The sequence below is a fragment of the Capsicum annuum genome, chromosome 7 (assembly GCF_002878395.1).
Source record: "Capsicum annuum cultivar UCD-10X-F1 chromosome 7, UCD10Xv1.1, whole genome shotgun sequence".
Taxonomy (NCBI): domain Eukaryota; kingdom Viridiplantae; phylum Streptophyta; class Magnoliopsida; order Solanales; family Solanaceae; genus Capsicum; species Capsicum annuum.
In genome coordinates, this window is record NC_061117.1 from 218,394,869 (window position 1) to 218,415,938 (window position 21,070).

The following is a 21,070-nucleotide window of genomic DNA, read 5'->3' on the forward strand; positions in this document are numbered from 1 at the left end:
GCTACTATCTGAGTGCATCTTTCCGGTGACTACTTTCTCATATTTATTTTTGTAGCACCGTGCATCTTTCTGATGGCTACTTGCTCATATCTGGTTTGCGTAGCATCATGCATCTTTTCGGTGACTACTTTCTCATATCTAATTACGTAGCACCGTGCATCTTTTCGAACTACTTTATCATATTTGAGTTGCCTAGCACCGTGCGTCTTTCCAGTGACTCCTCAGATCTGATTTGTATAGCTTCATGCATCTTTTCAGTGACTCCTTAGATCTGATTTACGTTTTTTCACTTTTCATCAGTGTTGTACAAAACAAAAACCAACACCACCAAGAGGTACAGTTCCTGCGACCAAAACCCAATAGCTCCACTATGAATCGATCTCCCACGCGCCGCCCAGGAGATCGTCACCTTCGGTGGCAGGATCTAACCATGTGCCCGCACATGAGCTTGTTCCGACCAGTTTTTCGGCAACTTTCTTGTTCAAGATCAACTTGTCTCTTGATGTCAAGATGACTCATATTTTATACTAGCCTTCGAAATTTTTTGGTGGCGTTTACTACTTTTTCGACCACTTTTTTAGTTTGTTCCTTTTCAGTTGAAGTCACCCAGACATCCCGAGCAGTTCTTAGGAGTTTTCTTGCAGATATCATCACCAAATCCCTCAGTGGTCCTCGTATTACTTACATTTGTAGCAAACTCGGCACATATGACTTGTAAGCACCAGTTTGAGGGGGAGTGTTAGAATAGGATTAGGAATAGAAATAGTTTAAAGACTCCTACTTAGTAAAGGGTTGTAATGTAATGTCCTACTTGGAAATGGATTAGAATGTAGTGTCAATAAATAGGGTCTTAATGTGATAATGTAGATACACAATTCAATAATATTTTTCTCTCTTATATTTCTCACAAGGGAGTTGGGGATAATTGGGGAATGCTAACACAGATTAGGAAACAAGTATCAGTCCGAGAAAGCCAAAAGTAAATAGTAGTGCATGATGACATTATTTGTACTATGGAATTTATGTAGTGTACAACAACAGCTGAATTTGACAGTTTATTAGCCAAATTCTAAAGAATGCTGGTAACTCCATATTGTGCTGTATTAGGAGCTGAAAATTACAACCTGTATTTGAGTATATGAGCATACTGAAGCACTTTTGTCCTGGTCGTGCTGCCCCCATTGAAACTGTAGTAATAACTTCAACGCTGTGCCTTGGATATGGTTAGATATAGGAGCTTCTAGAGAATAATGATCCAAAGTTGTATACTGTGTTTTCGTCTAATCAATTCTCTCCAGATTATACTTCACAATTTCCTCAAGTGCTGCTCGGAAAGGACTAGATGGAAGGCATTTTAGGTTCTGCATTGCTAAATCGGCTTTCTCCTTTGCCAAATCTTGTGCTCGCTGAATCCCCCCACAGGTCTTGACCAGATTGATAGCCTCGTCAAGAGAACCAGCATCGTAAAATTCAGATTCAATTATATTCCTAAGTTTTGGCTCTTTCTCTAACGCGAAAAGTACTGGTGCAGTAAGGTTTCCCTTGGCTAAGTCACTTCCAGCTGGCTTTCCCAACTGTGCTGCTGACTGGGTGAAGTCCAAGATGTCATCAACAATCTGGAATGATAAACCAAGATTCTTCCCATATTGGAACATTTGTTCATTAATATCACTGTTGACATCACTGAAAATGGCAGCTCCTTTGGTGCTTGCGGCAATCAAGGATGCCGTTTTATAGTAACTCTTGAGCAAATATTCATCCAGTCCAACATCACAGTCGAACAAATTAGAGGCCTGCTTTATTTCACCACTTGCAAAGTCTTTAATAACCTGCCGCAAAAACAAATAAGCACAATGGGGTGAGGGGGTGCAACGAACTAATGCTGATGTCAAAATTTCCAATTCTAGAATATGTACAAAACAAGAAGATTTTCTGAGATACCTGACTGATGAGCTTTATGACTTCAATGTTTTCAAGGTTAGCTAGGTACCATGACGACTGCGCAAACATATAATCACCAGCCAGTACTGCCACTCTAGTACCATATAATTGGTGAACAGTCTCCTTTCCTGCATTAGAAGTTTTTTAGGAGGTCAATACAAGGAAGCAAAAGAGAAGATATAATAAAAATTGCGATCCTGAAGGATGCATAGAGAATTCATACTTGGAAGCGCTATAAGAGAATTAAGCATCAATTGATCTAAGCTCAACCATGGAGGAAAAGGAAGCCTCAAACACAAGGAGAATTGGTGGTAGAAACAACAATCTAGTATTATCTGCCATTACAAACTTGAGAAAGCGAAGATCTAATCCGGTCTTCTTATTATTTTTCTTGCTCTTGAGAAAACACATACCTAGTACGAAGAATATTTAAACACTAAAGACCTCATCACATGAGCTCTTGCAAATCAAGCATATTTCCTGGACTAACCATAGAAGTTATTAAGGTCCCTGGATCCCCTAGGAGAGCGAGGGAGATCGTCTTTAGCAGAAGTAAGCCAACCACATCATGTTAGACAGCAAGAACTCGATGTAGATCAATCAGGACAGCATCGATAATAATTAGAAAACATTTGAGAAACATGTAACTTGTCCTAGGAAGTGCACAAGAGACGGCTTAGAAACGATAAGCCCAAATCTCATAGGCATCCAACCACTGTTGAAGTGTCGAACAAAGTTTACTGGGAGGTTTCTACCCAATAAAAAGGAGCTGTCATCAGGCAAGTCTGGTTATTCTGTTAATGTCATCTGTCCAGATTGTCTGGCGTCCAAGGTAGATTCTAGGGAATCTTTATTTCTTTAGATATAACTTAGAAATTCTTCATCAACTGAAGTTGTCAAAAGTGAGACTTTAAAGGATTGAATATTGTTTTGATAGAGTAAGAACACGCATCACGGTATCATCACAGAATCAGAAAAATGACAATATTTTCTTAGACGTTTTGTTACACATACTTTCCTCATAAATTATTACTAAAAACCTTTTTTTAAGTACAATAGCATACACAATAATGCTAGGAAAATAAACCTATTCATACAGTACAGGTAGAGCTGAAGATCTGGAGTAATATCCAAAGCAATAACCAGTGAGTATGTACAGTAACCTTTTCAGCCACAAGCATAAAGTATTAACCCAGAAGAAAGAGTAACAACTATTTGGGGTTTTTAAACAATTAAAGACAATAAGGGTATGGTCTGCGTACATCCTACCCTCCCCAAAATCCACTTGTAGGATTAAACTGAGTACGTTGGTGTTGGTGTTGTTATTGTTGAATGTAATTAAAGACGGAGCATTGTATGACACAACAGAGAAGAATGACAAGTTGCTTAAAATCTCTTACCTCTTCGGATGTCACTTTCATCCAACACATCATCATGTATTAAGCTTGCAGTATGGATCATTTCAATGATTTCTGCTAACCTTCTGTGTTCTGTTTTGAGATCCCTGGCAGTAAGCAGTTCATAACATTAGCTTAACTGATATTTGTTGCGAGTACTACAAGAGAGAAAATCAACCAGTGCTCCTCACTTTAAGCTAGAAAGTTCTGCTGTGGCCCTTGACACTAGGAACACTAAAGCAGGTCTAACCCTTTTGCCACCAGCACTAAAAATCTGCTCAGCTGCAGACATCAAAACTGGGTTCTCTGCACCAACAATCTGAAAAATGATTCCGCTTAGATATACAATAGAAGGGAGACAGGTTAAAAGTATATTTGCTGATACGCCATCTGAACATTCATGCGGTATTAATCCAATTAACGATATAGTTTTACAAATCCTAATAATAGCAAGTGACAATCACTGATATGAAACTTTGTCAGTTACTCTGATAGTCCCCACTAGACGTATGTGTTGATTTATCTGGATACATTTGAGATACTCTCAGACCAAACTGCACTTATTCTATTGTATCGAGTCTAAGAATCAAGGTATTACCATGACCATTCAGCAGTCTGGGAACGAAACTATTCTCATCTGAGAATCAATGAAGTCACAATGACGAGTAAAACCATCAGCAATGTCATCTGGTATTTGAATCATACCATGACCAAATACCAAATAAATTTGTCCTAGAAAATAGTAGTGACCTTTTGAATTAACTACAAAAGCTCAATATTAAGATAACATTTGGCAGAGTGATGCTGCATCTACTATTCCTTCTACGTTTTAATTAGTTCTTGTAAGGTCAATAACCCGAATTTCATCAAATAAACCTCTTTATTGATTCCACTTTTTATCTGCACTACCGTGACCATGTACTAACACTCATTACCATGACCATGTACTAGTTCAAAATAGCACCTTTCTCCTACATCTACAACAGTTCATTTATGAACAAAACTATGCTCAATCGAGCAACAATGAAGTTATCATGACAAGTACATTAGCCATTTGGCAATGCCAGCAGTACATAAACCCGAAGGAACATGTTCCAAATCATGCCTCCAATATCCTTTCTCAGTGAAATATAGCCAGATAAATGATAGTATGTATTAGTCGAAAATTAACCAAACAAGAAGATTTTATTACATATAATCCATTAAGGACATAAGCGAAGTTGAAACAAGAAAGATTGATTAAAGAATATCCACAGAGCACTCACATTCTGCAAGTTCTTGTTTAGTGTAAGGAGGTCATCAGCAACCACTTCAAAAACATTAGTCAATGAAATAGGTTTCATTGACTTATTCAAATCCAACACTGGTGCAACCCCTGCAATAGAACCACAACAATATCCAAATTATTCCAAGAATGCCCTTAGAAACCATTACGGATCGTTTGGTAGATGTATTAGACATGGTCTTATCTAATCCTTTGTTTGGCAGGAAGTTTAGCATATGTGTAACTAATGCATGTATTAGTTACACACCCTATTCTGTATTATATGGTGTAACTAATACATAGAAATCATGATGTTAGTATTACAAAGGCTATTAATACATAAATATGCAAGGTTAACGACAGAATTGTCCTTAATACACCAAACCAAACAGTGAATAAGAACCAATTCCAGCATAGCTAATCCCAACATTACTAATACACTAATTTAATACTATTCTTGTACACTCCACCAAACGACACCTTAGGCCAAAAAATTGGAACTAACATAGTGATTGAAGTAAAAACCATAACACACCTTATACAGTACTATTCCAAAACACTATACCAAACGACCCCTAAGGCCTAAATATTGGAACTAACATAGTGATTGAAGCAAATACAATAATACGCTCTATTCAGTACTATTCTTATACCCTCTACCGAACAACCCCTTAGGCCAAAAAATTGGAACTAACATAGTGATTGAAGTAAATACCATAATACACCATATTCGCTATTATTCTTATACACTCTACCAAACGACCCCTTAGGCCTTAACATCGGAACTAACGTAAACACCATAATACACCCTAACCAGTACTATTCCTATGCACTCTACCAAACGACCCCATAGGCCTAAAAATGGGAACTTAGTGATTGAAGTAAATACCATCATGCACCATATTCGCTACTATTCTTATACACTCTACCAAACAACCCCATAGGCAAGAAAAATTTGAAACTAACATAGTGATTGAAGTAAATACCAGCAAGTGAAGCCTTAGTTGAGATGCTGTCAATATCTTGTCTGTAAGACAACAACTTCCTTCCATTGAATCTTCTACTTACATTCCTTAAAATACCCTTCGAAATCCTTTTAACTGAGGCATTTGAAGAACACCCACAAGCCAAAAAATCCAATGGAGTTCTCCCAATTTCAAGATTATGACAACTCACAGACATCATCCTGGCAACACCCACTCAGACAAAATCAAAATTTAACCACCAAGATTGCTTTTTGTACAATACCCAATAAGGTAAAAACAACAGAAAACTGAATTTTTTGTAATCAAGAATTTGAACACTTGGGGGTAAGCTTTTTATAGACAGTTTCTCAAGAAAATAATTGAGTGGATAAAAAAGAACCACATATATAAATAAAAAAATGAAGTGTTTGACAGAAAAAAATGTTGTAAGAAAAGGACAGTTGTGCTATGTTTCTTACATAAAAATTCTCAAACACATAACATCCAATACTCAAACGATGAGCTTCAAGCCAAAAAAGGGGTGGACATTATCTCAACTATCGAAAGTCTTTTAAGGCTACTAGTTATGATATGATAAGAGTTCTATTATACACTTACCTTCGTAGCACCTAACATGACGTGTAGATAGAAGCTTTTTAAATTTATCATCTAAAATAAATATAGTGATTATTTTAAAATTAAATTACTTATATGAGTTAGTTTGACCTGACATGAAATGTAATCAGAGGCTTTTAAAGTTAATTGTTTAAATAAGTATTTCTGTAGCATTATTTTAAAATTAAATTATTTATATGAGTTAGTTTGATCTGATAAAAAATAAATATAGAGACTTTTGAAATTTATCTTCTAAAATAAGTGTTTATATAGCGATTATTTTAAATTAAATTATTCATATGAGTTAGTTAAATCTGATAAGAAGTATAAATAGAGAGTTTTAAAATTTATCATCTAAAATAAATGTTTATGTGGCAATTATTTTAAAGTTAAGTTATTGTTAAATATAAAAATATGACATTTTTTTAGTATTGATTAAAAGAAAAAATGAGTTATATAGATGGAGATAAAAGAGAATTACTCTTTCTTTCTAATCCCTCAGTCTCATTATATATGATAGACTTTTCTTTACAATACGTCTCATAAAAAAAATTATTTTATTATAATTAAAAATAATTTTATTTTAAAATTCTTTTTTTATCGTTAATGAAATATTTTACAGTCACACGTAAATTTAAAAATTATTTTTAAATATCATGTCAAGTTAAATAATACCACATAAAATAAGATAAGAAATATATAATTTCTTAAAAAGCGGGAAAAGTGGATAACATGAAAGTAGTGTTGTATTTCCTTTTTTTCTGTAATAAAATTTTGAGGTTGTTAATTGGCAAGTGATGCACCTCGTAACTGCCATGAAAAAAAGGGGTCATGATAAAAGTATGATTTATGAAAACTTTAATGGTTCAAGATATCGGTGAGAATTTGATTCCACACGAAACAGTGAAAGAGGAGTATATTTATTTGTAGGAAAAATTGAGTAGAAAATTCTTAGGACGGAGAAAGTACGTTTTTATGGGAAATAGCTTGGCAATTAACAATTTAGTTATCCAAGTTTGATACAATATAAATTTTAAATTTAAATAAAGATTTAAATTCCCATATTCTATGAATATAAAATTGGCATAAATACGAATATAAGAAGTATTCTACAACATTATTAACTAGGTATACATTTGGACGTAAGAGTTATACTGTGTGCTTAGTTAATTAATTTAGTTGATTGCGGTGAATATTTCGATATTTTTCGCATGGTTATTATTAAATATTTGATAAAAACGTGATTTTGAAGTAATTTTGCTAGGTTTTGAATCTGAAAATTTTCTAATAAGAAATGTTCTTATGGGGAAATGAACAAATTGACAAAAGTAGCTATTCAAGTTTTATACAATTTAATATTTAAAATTAAATGAAGATTCGAATCTCCATATCCTACGAATGTAATAAGTATCTTAAAATTGGCACAAATACGAATATAAAATGTATTGGGATAATACTCATAAAAATACCTGAAGTTTGATCGAATTTTTAGTTAAACTTACTGAACTTTGCGGGGGGTCTACTATCTCCTAAACTTTTTTTTTTTTGCATTTTAATGCTATATATCTGTCCGCTTTGACATGTGTAAATATGAGGTTGACGTGTGTACTACACCACCATCTGTCAAAAAATACACGTGCAAAAACGAGATTAGCGTCTGTATTACACTGTCAGCCGCCAAAACTGAATATAGTGTTTTGGGGGAAATTAAATCTACTTTAAAAAGTTTAGGGGGTAATAGGACCCCCGCAAAATTTAATATGCTCAACTGAAAATTTGGTCAAAGTTCAGATATTTTTGTAAGTATTATCCAAAATATATTTTATAAGATTATTAACTGGGTATACATTTTGAAAACCGGTATCATGAGCCCGTTTTGGAATTTGCTTTTTGTGTTGTTTGTCCTTACGAAAACTACAAAGAAATACATTAAACATAACTTTTAATTTCCATGTAGATATAAGAATTATTTCGAAAGATTATCAATATTATAAATATATCATATTGTGGATTTATTTAAAATATGCAATTTCTTTTGCATAAGTTTACAATCAAACAGACAACTTACAAGTAGTTTTTTGAAAAATAGCTTGCAATCAAGCAAGTAACTTGTAAGTAGCTCAAACGAATAATTTTTTTAAACCTCTGTGGCAATTCTTGAAAAGCCTGCAATAGTTTTTTTATTTCTATAAACAGACACTAATTTAATTTTTTATATATATATCGATCCGAAAGAGAATAAATAATGTGTTCTCTATACTCGTCTCTTATATTTTTATTTTATAACAATCTAAATACTAGTCATTAACGAAATAGGTGAAACCTATGAGACAAATATATATATATATATATATATATATATATATATATATATATTTGAGAAAAAGCAAAAAATGCCCCTTAATTGGACTAATCTGGTATACAAATTAAATTATTTTGAATTATAATTTTTGAATGTATTTATTTATTTTATTCGAGAGCTAAAATAAAAACAATTCAAGTGTTGTAGAAGAGATCAACATCCAGTACCTCTTCAAATTATGTCCAAATTAAAATAATTCCGACACACTCTAACTTCACCTGAGTCCTATTTAGGAGTGTTCATGGGTCGGTTTGGATCAGTTAGTGGTTAAAACCATAACCAAAATCAATTTAGTCGGTTTTTTAATTTCTAAAACCAAATCAAACCACAAAAAGAAAATAACCGTCGGTTTGGTTCTTGTCGGTTTGGTTCGATTTGATTCGATTTTTCAATTTTTTCGATTATTGATTAACCTACTCCAACCATCTTTAGAATAAACTTTTTTCTTTTTACCCATAGAAAAGAGTATCACATTAAACAATTTCTCATGAAATATTTGTACATTATCAAACCACAAAAAGAAAATAACCGTCGGTTTGGTTCTTGTCGGTTTGGTTCGATTTGATTCGATTTTTCAATTTTTTCGATTATTGATTAGCCTACTCCAACCATCTTTAGAATAAACTCATTTTTTTTAACCCATAGAAAAGAGTATCACATTAAACAATTTCTCATGAAATATTTGTACATTGATGGACAAATGACACTATAAACTCTTAAAAATCAGAACAACACACATTAAACAAAATCAATATTGAGATGAAAAGCACCAACTTTGTATTGTAGGCATTAAGATTATCCAACAACATATATGTACATTGTAAAATAGAGCTTTGTATTTTGTTGCACTGTACTACAAGAAGAGACAGAGTTGGATAAATTTGAGTTATCTGATTACTTTATAGACAAGCTAGGTGAGCTAATTATATAGGGAAAAGATTGAATAAATAAGGAGACATAAATTAAAATTTAATTTAAGATTAAATTTAATAAAATATTTATATTTTATTTATAAATTATATATAAATAATTATAATATATATATATATATATAAAAATTATCGGTTTGATTTGGTTATTTTCACGACTTTTTTTAAGTAAAATCATAACCAAATAAAATAGCATCGTTTTTTTAAAATTTAAAATCAAACCTAACTGAACCAAACCAAACGTCAATTTTTTTAATCAGTTTAGTTCGGTTTACGATTCAGTTTGTTTTTTAACCAAACCCATGAACACCCCTAGTTCTATTACCCCTGATTCAATGTTAGCGTATTTTTGACTTACTTTTATGTTGATGTAGCATCTTTATTATATAAATGCGACTCATGTCAAAAGTGTCACGTTAGCTAAAAAAAATTGACAAAAATTATCACGTCAGCTAAAAAAAAATAACAAAACGACACAAAATTTGGTCATAATTTGGAAGGTACTAGATGCTTTACTCTTTATAAAATAAAGCAAGATGTTTAAAACTAAATTTGAAATTAAATTTATACTATATTTGACTGGTGATATAAATTTATCCAATCAATCAAACATAATATAAATCAGTTTTCAAACTTAATTTTTAAATATTTCATCTTATTTAACATATTAAACAACCTCTCAGAGACTAAATAGTCAATTTATCATTACCAAAAAAAAAAAAAGTCAATTTATCTTGCAGAGTAGTAGGTTATTTATGATCAATCTTTCCTCCCTTTGAGAAGGTTAAGATCTAGAATAGGCATTCAATAATTGAACTTTCAAAATTAAAAGAGCCTATCTAATTTTGGACCTATATATATAGAGGAAAAAATACTTAAATTAACATAATTAAGTATTAAATTATAAAAAATAACAACACGTTTATCAAATTACATTTTGTAGCATATGTATTTGTATGTATTTGTATTTTTATAGCAATAGTTTGCAAAAATACAAAATACATATCGATCATAAGGGCAGTAAAAATCATATGTATTTGTATTTTTATAGCAACAGTTTGCAAAAATACAAAATACAACTTGCTATATTATATAATTATGAAACTGTTGTTATGAAACTCATAATTAAAAAGATAAGTATGCTATTTCTGAACTTTGCCCTGAGGAAAAAATACATAAAGTAACATATTTAAGTATTGAATTACAAAAAATAATAACACTTTTATATATTTGTAGCAATAGTTTGTAAAAATATAAAATATATATCGATCATAAGGGTAATAAAAATCATATGTATTTATATTTTTGTAGCAACAGTTTGTAAAAATATAAAATAAAACTTGTTATATTATGTAATTATGAAACTGTTGCTATGAAACTCATGATTAAAAGGATAAGTATGCTTCTGAACTTTGCCCTATAGAGATCTGCCCATAAACTGAACAACAAATATTTATTGTGAACATAAGAAGGAAAATCATCACGTGTGGTGTTATTATGGGATGCATTTGATTCTTCTGAACTCTTAATTAGACATTTCGATTTGAGCTTTGGAGCAAAAAGTTTTTGATAGAAAAGGTTTTTAATTGAATATAGTTGCATCAGTAAATTTCGATATCTAATTATTATTATTATTATTATTATTATTTTGAAAAAAAGATCATAAGTAGGAAAACAAATCAATGAGGATAAGAAGTAAACAACAATAATATATTCAAAATAGTTTTAAAAATAAGGTCAACAGATTTTTGTTTATTCAAAATTCGAATACCAGACTTTTGATTAAATACAGAGAGATTGATGATATATTAGGAAAGTACGAGGGCGCAGAGCTAGTGTTTAAGGTATGAGATTAGTCGGTCGAATCCAACAATATAACTTTAATTCAAACTCTATATTTATCTTAAGAAATTCATTTAACGTGTATAAAGTATTGATTTAGAATTCAAATACTTAATAAGATTTATAATTTCGGATTCATAAGCTTCAAATGTATCCTAGTTTCACCTCTAAACATACACGGTCATAGCTATACTATTAGATATAGATTCAGATATATTTGCATTAGAAAATTCATTAAAATTGTACCAATACTTAATTATCAAATCAAATGAGCTATGAATTTGATGACAAATTTTAGATCCGTAACTTCAAATCTTGATTTCAAATGAAAAGACACTTTTTTTTCTAAATTATACATCAAATTTACATCACTTATCAGGTACTATACACATTATATATTCTAGATGGTTCAAAGTGACTATTTTTTGTTTGGATTTTATATTTTTATTTTTGGGATAATACTCTTTGACAAGATTTTCAGTTGAGTATACTGAATTTTGCGAGGGTCTTATTACCCGCAGACTTTTTTTTTCATATTTTAATGGCATATATCTGCCTACTTGGATATGTGTAAATATAAGGTGGCGTGTGTATTACACGCTCCAATACACGTGTACAAATGAGATTGGCGTGTGTATTACACCGCCAGCTGTCGAAACTGGGTATAGAGTTTTGGGGGAGGGGGAAATTAAATCCACGTTAAAAAGTCTACGGGGTAATAGGACCCCCGCAAAATTCAGTATGCTCAACTGAAAATTCAGTCAAAATCCCTTTTATCAATATACGTTCCTGAATATTCCTCTAATTTAATTTATTAGACGAAAATATGCACATATGAAGTGAATGTTCCTCTATTTTAATTTTTTTTTTTCCGTTTTAGGTTTTCAAATTGATAGGCTCTAAAAAGAAAATCAGATGCAAAAGAAATACATATACGTACATGCATGCTGGCTACGTTGATTAATTAGTTGTACTTTGGCCGTATTGTACATTTAACATATACTGTATATGTATTCCGTCGGACCACTTAAATTACGTAGTATATTTTACCATGATATTTATACTAATCGGTGTATAGCTTTTAATGGACTTAAAAAATATTTTGGAATGAATAATTGATGCTAAGGATTAAAAAAGAAAGGTCTGTGTATTATTCTTTCGCTGTGCACAAAATTCAGAAAATGATTGGACGACAAGAATCTGCTGCATTATTAATGCATGATTTAGTTATTTCATATTTTAATTTTGTGTAAAATAATATAATAATATATTAATTGATTCTTAATTTATATGTATTTAATTATGCGGAATTATAAACTGGTAACTAAATACCATACCAAGTGTACAAATTATATACATAAGAATTAAAATATTACCAAATATGATAAATAAACAATTCACTTTGTTTTAACCAACAACCAAATAAGATAAATTCGAGCTACTTTGATAGAAAAATAAGCAACAATAAGATATTTTTCAAGAGAGATAAAAATTATCTACATAATTTATGTGGATATTGAATATCAGATAAAAAAAAAAGAGACATAAATAACAATGAGATATTTTTCAACAGAAGTGAAAAAATTATTCACAATAATCTATGAGGGCATCAGCTATTGAATAAGAAATTACAAGAAAAAAAAAACATAAGAAACTATAAAATATTTTTCAACGGAGATAAAAGTAATTGGCAATTGGCATAATCAATAGGCCTTTTGAACCTTTACCCTAAAAAGACAAAAAATTAATGATTAAAAACAAATACGTATATGAATTATTCTTGTTTCGCAAGTTTCACATTTTCATTATTAATCATTTTCTCTTCCAATTATTTATATTTTTGAAGACACCTTGAAGCTAATTAGGCTGCCACCTATTTGTAATTTTCTTTTCGTACCTAAACTATCATTATCTATTCAATTAAATATATTTTAATACATATATAAATTAGTGATAGTTCAAGTAGAAATATGAATCAACTGCTATGATAATTCAGATAAAAACAAAACAACTAATAGTTAAAAATAAAATTCATAAAAAGAAATTAATTCAAATACATTTTAATCATTATCTCAAAACGACGTGGTCGAAACAAGGCTACCTTTAGATAGAGCCTTCAATATGAGTCAGGCCTGTTGGGCCGGTCCAACATGTAATTTAATGGAGTTGAGCTTTGGTTTTTGCAGCTCATTTAAGAACAAGGTTTTTTAGCCCAACCCGGATAAGCTCATGGCCCGTGGGGCTTGAGCAATGTGGGTTGGACTAGCTCGGTGGTCGGCCCGTAAGCCAAATACATGCAACTATTTAGATTATCTATTAGTATTTTTATTTGGTTCGAAGGATATCATGCCAAAAGTTATTTAACTTCGCTACTAGGAATATTTTTTAAGGTGTTAGAGACTTGATTAACAAATTTTAATATTATGTAATATTGTCTGATAATATTTATATTTATTAACATTCTAAAATTAAATTATAAAATATTATTTATTAAAAAGTGAGCTGGCCCATGAGGCTCACAACCTACAGAGTAATGGTGTGAATTTGATATTTTTTGACCTATTATTTTGAGGAAAAATTACATAAATCCCTGATTTAAGCCACCATATTACATAATATCCCTTAATATTTTAAAAATTACATAAAATCCCCATTTTCATATTTACTAGTGATACATATGCTATAACTTACCTACCCTATTTTTTCTCTTCTTTAAATGTCATCTCTCTCTTTCTTTTTACATCTCCTCTTTTCACGTCATATATCTCTTTCTTTTTACGCATATCTTTTTTCACAACAAATTATTCCCGTAAAATCTCTTCTATTTTAGTAGTTTTTGAGACAACTTTATTCTTCAATAATTCAACTGATTTCAATCGTTCATCCTTTAATTTCAGAAAGTGACAACTTCTTTAAAGAGGTTAGTTTATTGTTTATGCTTTAAAATCCTTTTGTGTTAGTTTGTTTTATCTTCAATGGCTAATGAAGATTTACCCTCATTCAGCTTGAGGATTTCACAAATTGAAACACAAAAAGTTGTTCATGATAATAATCAGATCGTGGATTTTACTCCGGGCAGTTTTGATTACACCAAATTAGATTTTAATGAAAATCGGTCAAAGCAGCGGAACGATTCTGAAAAATTGAAGATTTTAAGAGAAGCTTTTGTTGTAAAAAATCAAGTTTCCCACATGCAAATGAAAGATCGAGACGAAATTGAACAAATCCCTAAATTTTCGTCGGAGCAGGTTTATTTTCGCAATTAATAACTGGGTTCTTTTAAATGGTGATTCATATAATTGTAGATTAACAGATTAACTTGGTACTTGGTGATTCATATCTTTTTGGCGATTTATATTTGGTGATGGTGATTCATAGATATTGATTAATATAACTGATTCTTTTAACTAGTGATTCATATGAGTGCTTCATATAACTGCATATTAACAGATTAACTGGTTATTTTATGATTCATATTTGATTGGTGATACATATATGATGATGGTGATTCATACATATTGATTAATATAACTGATTCTTTTAACTAGTGATTCATAACAGTGCTTCATATAACTGCATATTAACAGATTAACTGATTATTTTGTGATTCATATTTATTTGATGATACATATATGGTGATGGTGATTCATAAATATTGATTAATATAACTGATTCTTTTAACTAGTGATTCATAAGGATGTTTCATATAACTGCATATTTATTTGTGATTCATACAGAATAACTGGTTATTTTGAGATTCATATTTATTTGTCGATTCATACGGTGATTCATATGTGTGACACATTATACATATGGGTGATTCATATGCTTGTTACTTTTAACTGTTGATTCATATGGGTTATTCATATGCTTGTGACTTTTATTATCTGTGGATAACTTTTTTTGTTTATACATATGTACTCATTTTTTATATATATGTACTTATATAAGTAAATCAGCAAATGATAGCACTTTATGTACTCATTTTTTTGTTGTTGTAATTTATAAATATGTGATTCAGTTGACTTATGAACCATCTGCTGATTTGTGTTGTTGACAGAATGTTAGTTTGCTTGTGAAAAAATGACCTTCCCACAATGTAAGGATTGGTAGTGCACATAATATCAATGTGGTAGATAAGCTTAACGAAGTTCTGAATGATGAAGGAATTAGAAAGTTCAGAAGCACTTGTTTTGGGTCAATCCTAGACCTACCCAATTGTTATTTTCAAGGATCGATAGCAAGGTGTTTGATGACCTTAGAAGTCCAACATTCATGTAAAGATCAACTAAGGGTGTTGGTCAACAATACAATTCTAAGTTTTCATTGTATGAGTTTGCTATCATTACCGGCTTGAAATGCCAAGGCAACGTTGATGATTTTATATTTTCTAAATTTGTCATCATGTGTGAAAAGGGGTGAGTTGGTCGATCTTTTCTTGACTAAAAACTGGGGGGAAATATAAAAGATGCGGTGAAAATTGGGATATTGTACTTTGTACACACATTTGTATTCTCCTAATTAGATAAAATTAATATTCCTGCCCGAGACTTTCACATGGTGGATGATGGAAGTTATAGTCGTTTTCCATGGGGAAAAGTAGCTTTTGAGAAATTGATGGCTTCTATTAATCGGTCGATGAATGAGGTCCAAAAGTTTTACCGTCTGAGTGGCCTTCCATACGCGCTTCAGATTTGATGGTACGAATGTTGTGCCAAAGTTGATGAATCATTTGTCGTTCATGTTCACAATTTAATTCCAAGAATGGTGAATTGGAAAGTGGTAAAACCGAAGCCTAGATACGAGGATCTTATGGACGATATGTTTAGTAAGGTAGTGTTTATTTCACCGTTATACTTTTGTATGTCTATTTTTAATTTTCAAGATACTTCTAATTTTTGGTCTTTTGTGTTACTTTTTTTTGCAGCTTATATACAGGACTATAACCCCGTCACCATAGGAATTGAACCATCTTGATTTGCCAAATCCTTTGATGTTTGGTTCAATAGATGCTGCTGCAAATGTAGCACAGACAATAGTTGTACAACAACAATCTGAGAGGACTGCTCCGACTGAATTTGGAGATGAATTTGATGATTTTAGTACACCTCCTAGTGTAGGCCTTCTCAAAAAGATAAGGCTTGATACTGGTCAATCTTCATATCCTCCTGTGAAGAAATAAAAAATAGTTGAGGAGTCAGAAAAAGTTCGATCACGAGCAGCAAAGTCCAAAAATTAGTCAGACAAGTTGTCCAAAGATAAAAATTTGACAGATTCTTCAATTGATCGTTCGGAGCCCTGAGTTTCATTGGATAAAGACAAATTTGTGCCTAATGTTGAGATGGGGGATGCCGATAAAGCACCTGCTGCTTCAGAGGAAAAGCTATCACTATCCAAGTCTGATTTGGATGAGATAAAGTCTTATGTTAGGACTTATGTAAGTGTAAAATTTTGTTGTTTTTGTTCTGTTAATGTTAAAACATATTATAGGTTAACATGAAGTCCAAAATGTTATTCACAATGTAGGTTGACATGAAATTCAATGATTTCCAAAGGTTGATGGTCAATCAGTAAACAGGACTTTTGGGAGTTGTGAAAGAAGGTTTTGCTTCATTTGGTAAGGTATTCATAGTTTATCACTAGTATCACTATGTTACTGTATTATTCTAATTTCTTATCTTGCAGGTTGCTCAATATCTAGCGCATAAAAGTGAAAAAGGCAACCCGAATATAGAAGTGGATCCTCCTCAATCTGTTAACGAGCACACAACGGATGCTAAAAGTAATAATATTGTAGATGTTGTTGGTCAATCATCTAAATTAGGTGTCAATGAAGGAGCAACTGAGGAATCCTTGAAGGTAATTAAATTGACTTAATGATATTATCGTTTTGTTACAACTTGCTCAAAATATTACCTTCTAATAGTTTAGATGTTATTTTTTTAATTGCTCGAACTGTTAATATAATGGTGTGTATGTATTTATTAAGTTACTCATATGAATCATTGTGATACATCTGACATCATATGTATCACTTTTATGCTTATAGACAATTTAAACAAACTTTCAGTAATTGATTCATCATATGTTTTCAATTATTTCATATTAACATATTACGTTTAATTACTAATAGAAAGCTGAGAGTTTGTACGCAGACAAGCTGCAGGAAGATAATAGGCATATTACAGATGCTGAAGTAGTTGAAGCTATAATGAAAGAATGCGTAAGGGTAATATCAATTTACTTATAACTAATTTTATTTTGTAATTTGAAGTAGTTCTTTATGAAGGTCACAACCTTATTTTAAGTTTTTATGTGGCATAAAATTTTTTCAGTAACAATATTTTAATCTTATTATAGATGCCTAATAAATAAAATTCCTAAAGTTGGTGATCTGTTATATAAGTTTTTCAGATATATCACAGTTATACATAATGATCCATATGTATCATTATGGTACATACACATAATTTAGGAACTTTAATTCTAAACTTCATTATAACACTAACTTCTCATTTTAAATACGTCACACAGGAATCTGAAGAAGCCCTTCATAATACAGATGAAGATTTGTCTAAAGCTATTACCTTGTACGTACTACCATCGCATGCTACCTATCCAACAGGGATCAATTATGAAGATGCTACAACTATTGACACAAGTGATCGGCAAGGCAACATTGATAGGCAGTGTTATATTAGCGACAACGATATTGCAGCTATTTCTCAGGTCCCTGTGTGCAAGACTAATCTGAAATATGTAAAGAAGCTTACTTCCAAGAGAAATAGGCAGCCATCAAAAGTATATCAGTCACCATTTGTCAGTGTGTTTGATTCTGGGTCAAAAGATAAAGAAGTCATCCAGTCGCATAAAAAGTTGAAATATTCGTTTGAAGGTCACAACATTAATGGACCATATACTGAAGATCTCTTCTCAAAGTTCTCTATTTGGATGTCAGCTGGACTATACAATCCACATGCTACTAAGTAAGATTGATGAATCACCTTTCACAATATCATATATATGTACTACTTTTAGTACTTATATGAATTATAATTTGATTTCGAAAAAGGAAAGGATGAGTACTACACGGCCAAATACGCTGATCTAAAACCAACTCTTGATTTTGTAGTAGCACACTCGGTGAAAAAAAGTTGATTTTATTACATGGCGCAATCAAGTAATTGTTGGAATGATAAGGTATGCCTCAAAGAAATATTATATATATATATATATATATATATATATAGCAATTAACCTTTTTATTATTAAAGCACAATCTGATTTTACAATAGTAATATATCTGGGTATCATATGTATCACTGTGATACATATGCTGTCTAACTTGAATTTAATTTTAAAATTTAATAAGGAAGCATGGGTTAGTGTCATCATTTGAACAACTGATTATTATATTTGTTGATGATTGAAGTAATTGAATGTTGATTATTTGTACTAGCCAACTATATGAATCAACAGTTATATGAATCACTGGTTATATGAATCACCTGTTCTTACAAATATAGAATATAGATATACCACTGTGAATTGCGTTTTCATGAACTACATCCATGATACATACACTTATTATCACCGAAGTTATTCTGAGATTGATCTTAGCTCGCATGTCAAAAATATTCGCTCAATAAAAGTGGCTTCGGTGAAGAGATCAATTTGTGAGATTATGCAAGGACTATGCATATCAGCTGGTATTCCTTGGCATTTGATTGACGAGGTTTATGTGTCAATAAATTGTAAAGGTTCGTTTCACTGGGTGTTGGCAGTCATAGTAATCAAGGAAAGATGCATTCGTGTTTACGACTCGATGAAAGGTCATAGAGGTCATGCTGATGAGATAAAGGAGCTTGCTGAAATGTTGTCAACTTATTTGACAATATTTGATTTTTTTGAGAAAAAAGATTGCATAGACTGGTCACTTCTAAACGCATACAAGAAAAAGACGGACCAACATGCATTCGATGTTCACATTGTTGATGGAATTGTGCAACAATCAAGCGGCACGTTGTAAGTATCATTTATTCTTTTGAATATATTATTTTAAGTAAGAGCTCACGGCAACACATAAAATACCTACTTTACTATTTTTCAGGGATTGTGGCTTATTTGTTGCAGCATATGCTGAATTTTTAAGTGACCTGCATCAAATACCATCTTCAGAGTTTGATTCAAAAAAGCATCGTACAAGATACGCATCCTTGTTGTGGGACTATGGTGTGAACAAGGCGTGCACTGGATATGTTAGTGACAACCAAGATCCGCCTAGGCCTAAATGCACCTTCATTCGATCTGAGGATACAGAGATGATTGATGTTGAACCATAGTTCTCTAGCATTTATTGTGTGACAAAAGGAAATTGGTTTCTTATGTTTGTGGAATTTTTGTTTTTCAATTTTTTTTATGTTTGGGGATTTCTGGATGTATCATGAACTGTGGTTTTTTTGTATGAAATGTCATGACATTTTAACTTAGAAGCATATATGGTATTAGTACTTTTGTGGGTAGTTTAACTTACATAATTATCACAAATTTTTAATTTTATCTATTGATATGTATCATCAATATTTTGTTAACAAACAAAAGTGATATAATATGTAACACTAAATACCATATGAATCACCATTTATATTACTAACCAGTTTTTAAATGAATCACCAAATACAACTTTATAGTTGTATTTTGTTATCACCATTTATAATATGTAATCATATGAATCTCCCATTTCATGAATAATCAGTTAAATAAATAACTAATTATGTGAATCACCATTTTTCAAATGGTTAAAATGAATCACCAGTTAGAAATGATTAGAACTGAATAAACTGTAACCAATTATATTATTAAAATGAATCACCAGTTAAAATGGATCTCCAGTTTCAGGAATAACCATTTATATTATTAAAATGAATCACAGTTAAAAGTCATTAGAAATGAATAAAATTTAACTAATATGTTGAAAATGTATCACTAATTAACATGTCAATGTTAATTTCTAATATGAAACAACTAATTTTACACGAATGGTTTATATGAATCACATAAGAATATTAAGTTTTTTAATATGTATCAATTGAAAACAATATGATTAACATTTAACAATAATTAACCTGTTGAGATTAAATAGTAGTATTTATCACTTTATAATGTCATTTACGGAATGCATCACTAGCTTTCCTCAGTACCTCTTAACATATCTGCATAAGATAATAGCAATAATGAATTATAAATGATAATCTTACAAACACATATCTTTTCCAATTATAAACGAAATATATCAAGCAACAAATTTTTGAATAATTAACTCAAATTACTGAATTCAAAATTTTGAACTAAGTAAACATGTCTGATTAAACTTTAAAGAAAAAATGTCACATCTCTTTTGGGAAGTAGCTGCAACTACGTCTGTTGTGGCCTTCATACCCACATTTGCCACAATGATTTGATGTTGATGAAAACTTTTCACTACTTTTCTTTTTTCTACCTTTCTTGGGTCTTCCTGGTGGGGGTTTATATTTTGGAGGCAAAACCACATCTTCTAACACCTCCGGTGGTACACGTCAGTCTCGTTTATCGGGCATTGGACAAAGCGACATTTCATAAGTCTTCACCAATGCCTCCTTCTTGTAGTAATCTGAGCAGTATGGCTTCATTTTCTTTACATGTTTGCTTTTCAAAACAGCAATAGCGTGTGCGCATGGTATCTCATCAAGCTAAAATCTACCACAGTTGCAAGTTCT

The 21,070-nt window shown here is 31.2% G+C and overlaps 1 protein-coding gene across 1 annotated transcript; it reads right to left on the reverse strand.

Moving 5' to 3' along the window:
• Nucleotides 1-980: 980 nt before the first annotated feature.
• On the reverse strand, nt 981-6,143 carry LOC107878554 (solanesyl diphosphate synthase 2, chloroplastic). Its single transcript, XM_016725573.2, has 6 exons — nt 5,589-6,143; nt 4,604-4,713; nt 3,530-3,657; nt 3,342-3,445; nt 1,942-2,069; nt 981-1,829 (listed from the first exon to the last, which is right to left on the reverse strand). The coding sequence occupies exons 1-6, from the start codon at nt 5,785-5,787 to the stop codon at nt 1,281-1,283; spliced, it is 1,218 nt and encodes a 405-aa protein (XP_016581059.2). The 5' UTR covers nt 5,788-6,143; the 3' UTR covers nt 981-1,280.
• Between the last annotated feature and the right edge of the window lie 14,927 nt (nt 6,144-21,070).

Coding starts and splice junctions, on each gene's coding strand:
- LOC107878554 (XM_016725573.2), bottom strand. CDS start 5,787: ATGATGTCTGTGAGTTGTCATAATCTTGAAATTGGGAGAACTCCATTG. Junction 4,714..5,588: donor AACTAAGGCTTCACTTGCTG/GTATTTACTTCA, acceptor GTTCTATTGCAG/GGGTTGCACCAGTGTTGGAT. Junction 1,830..1,941: donor TCATAAAGCTCATCAGTCAG/GTATCTCAGAAA, acceptor TTTTTGCGGCAG/GTTATTAAAGACTTTGCAAG.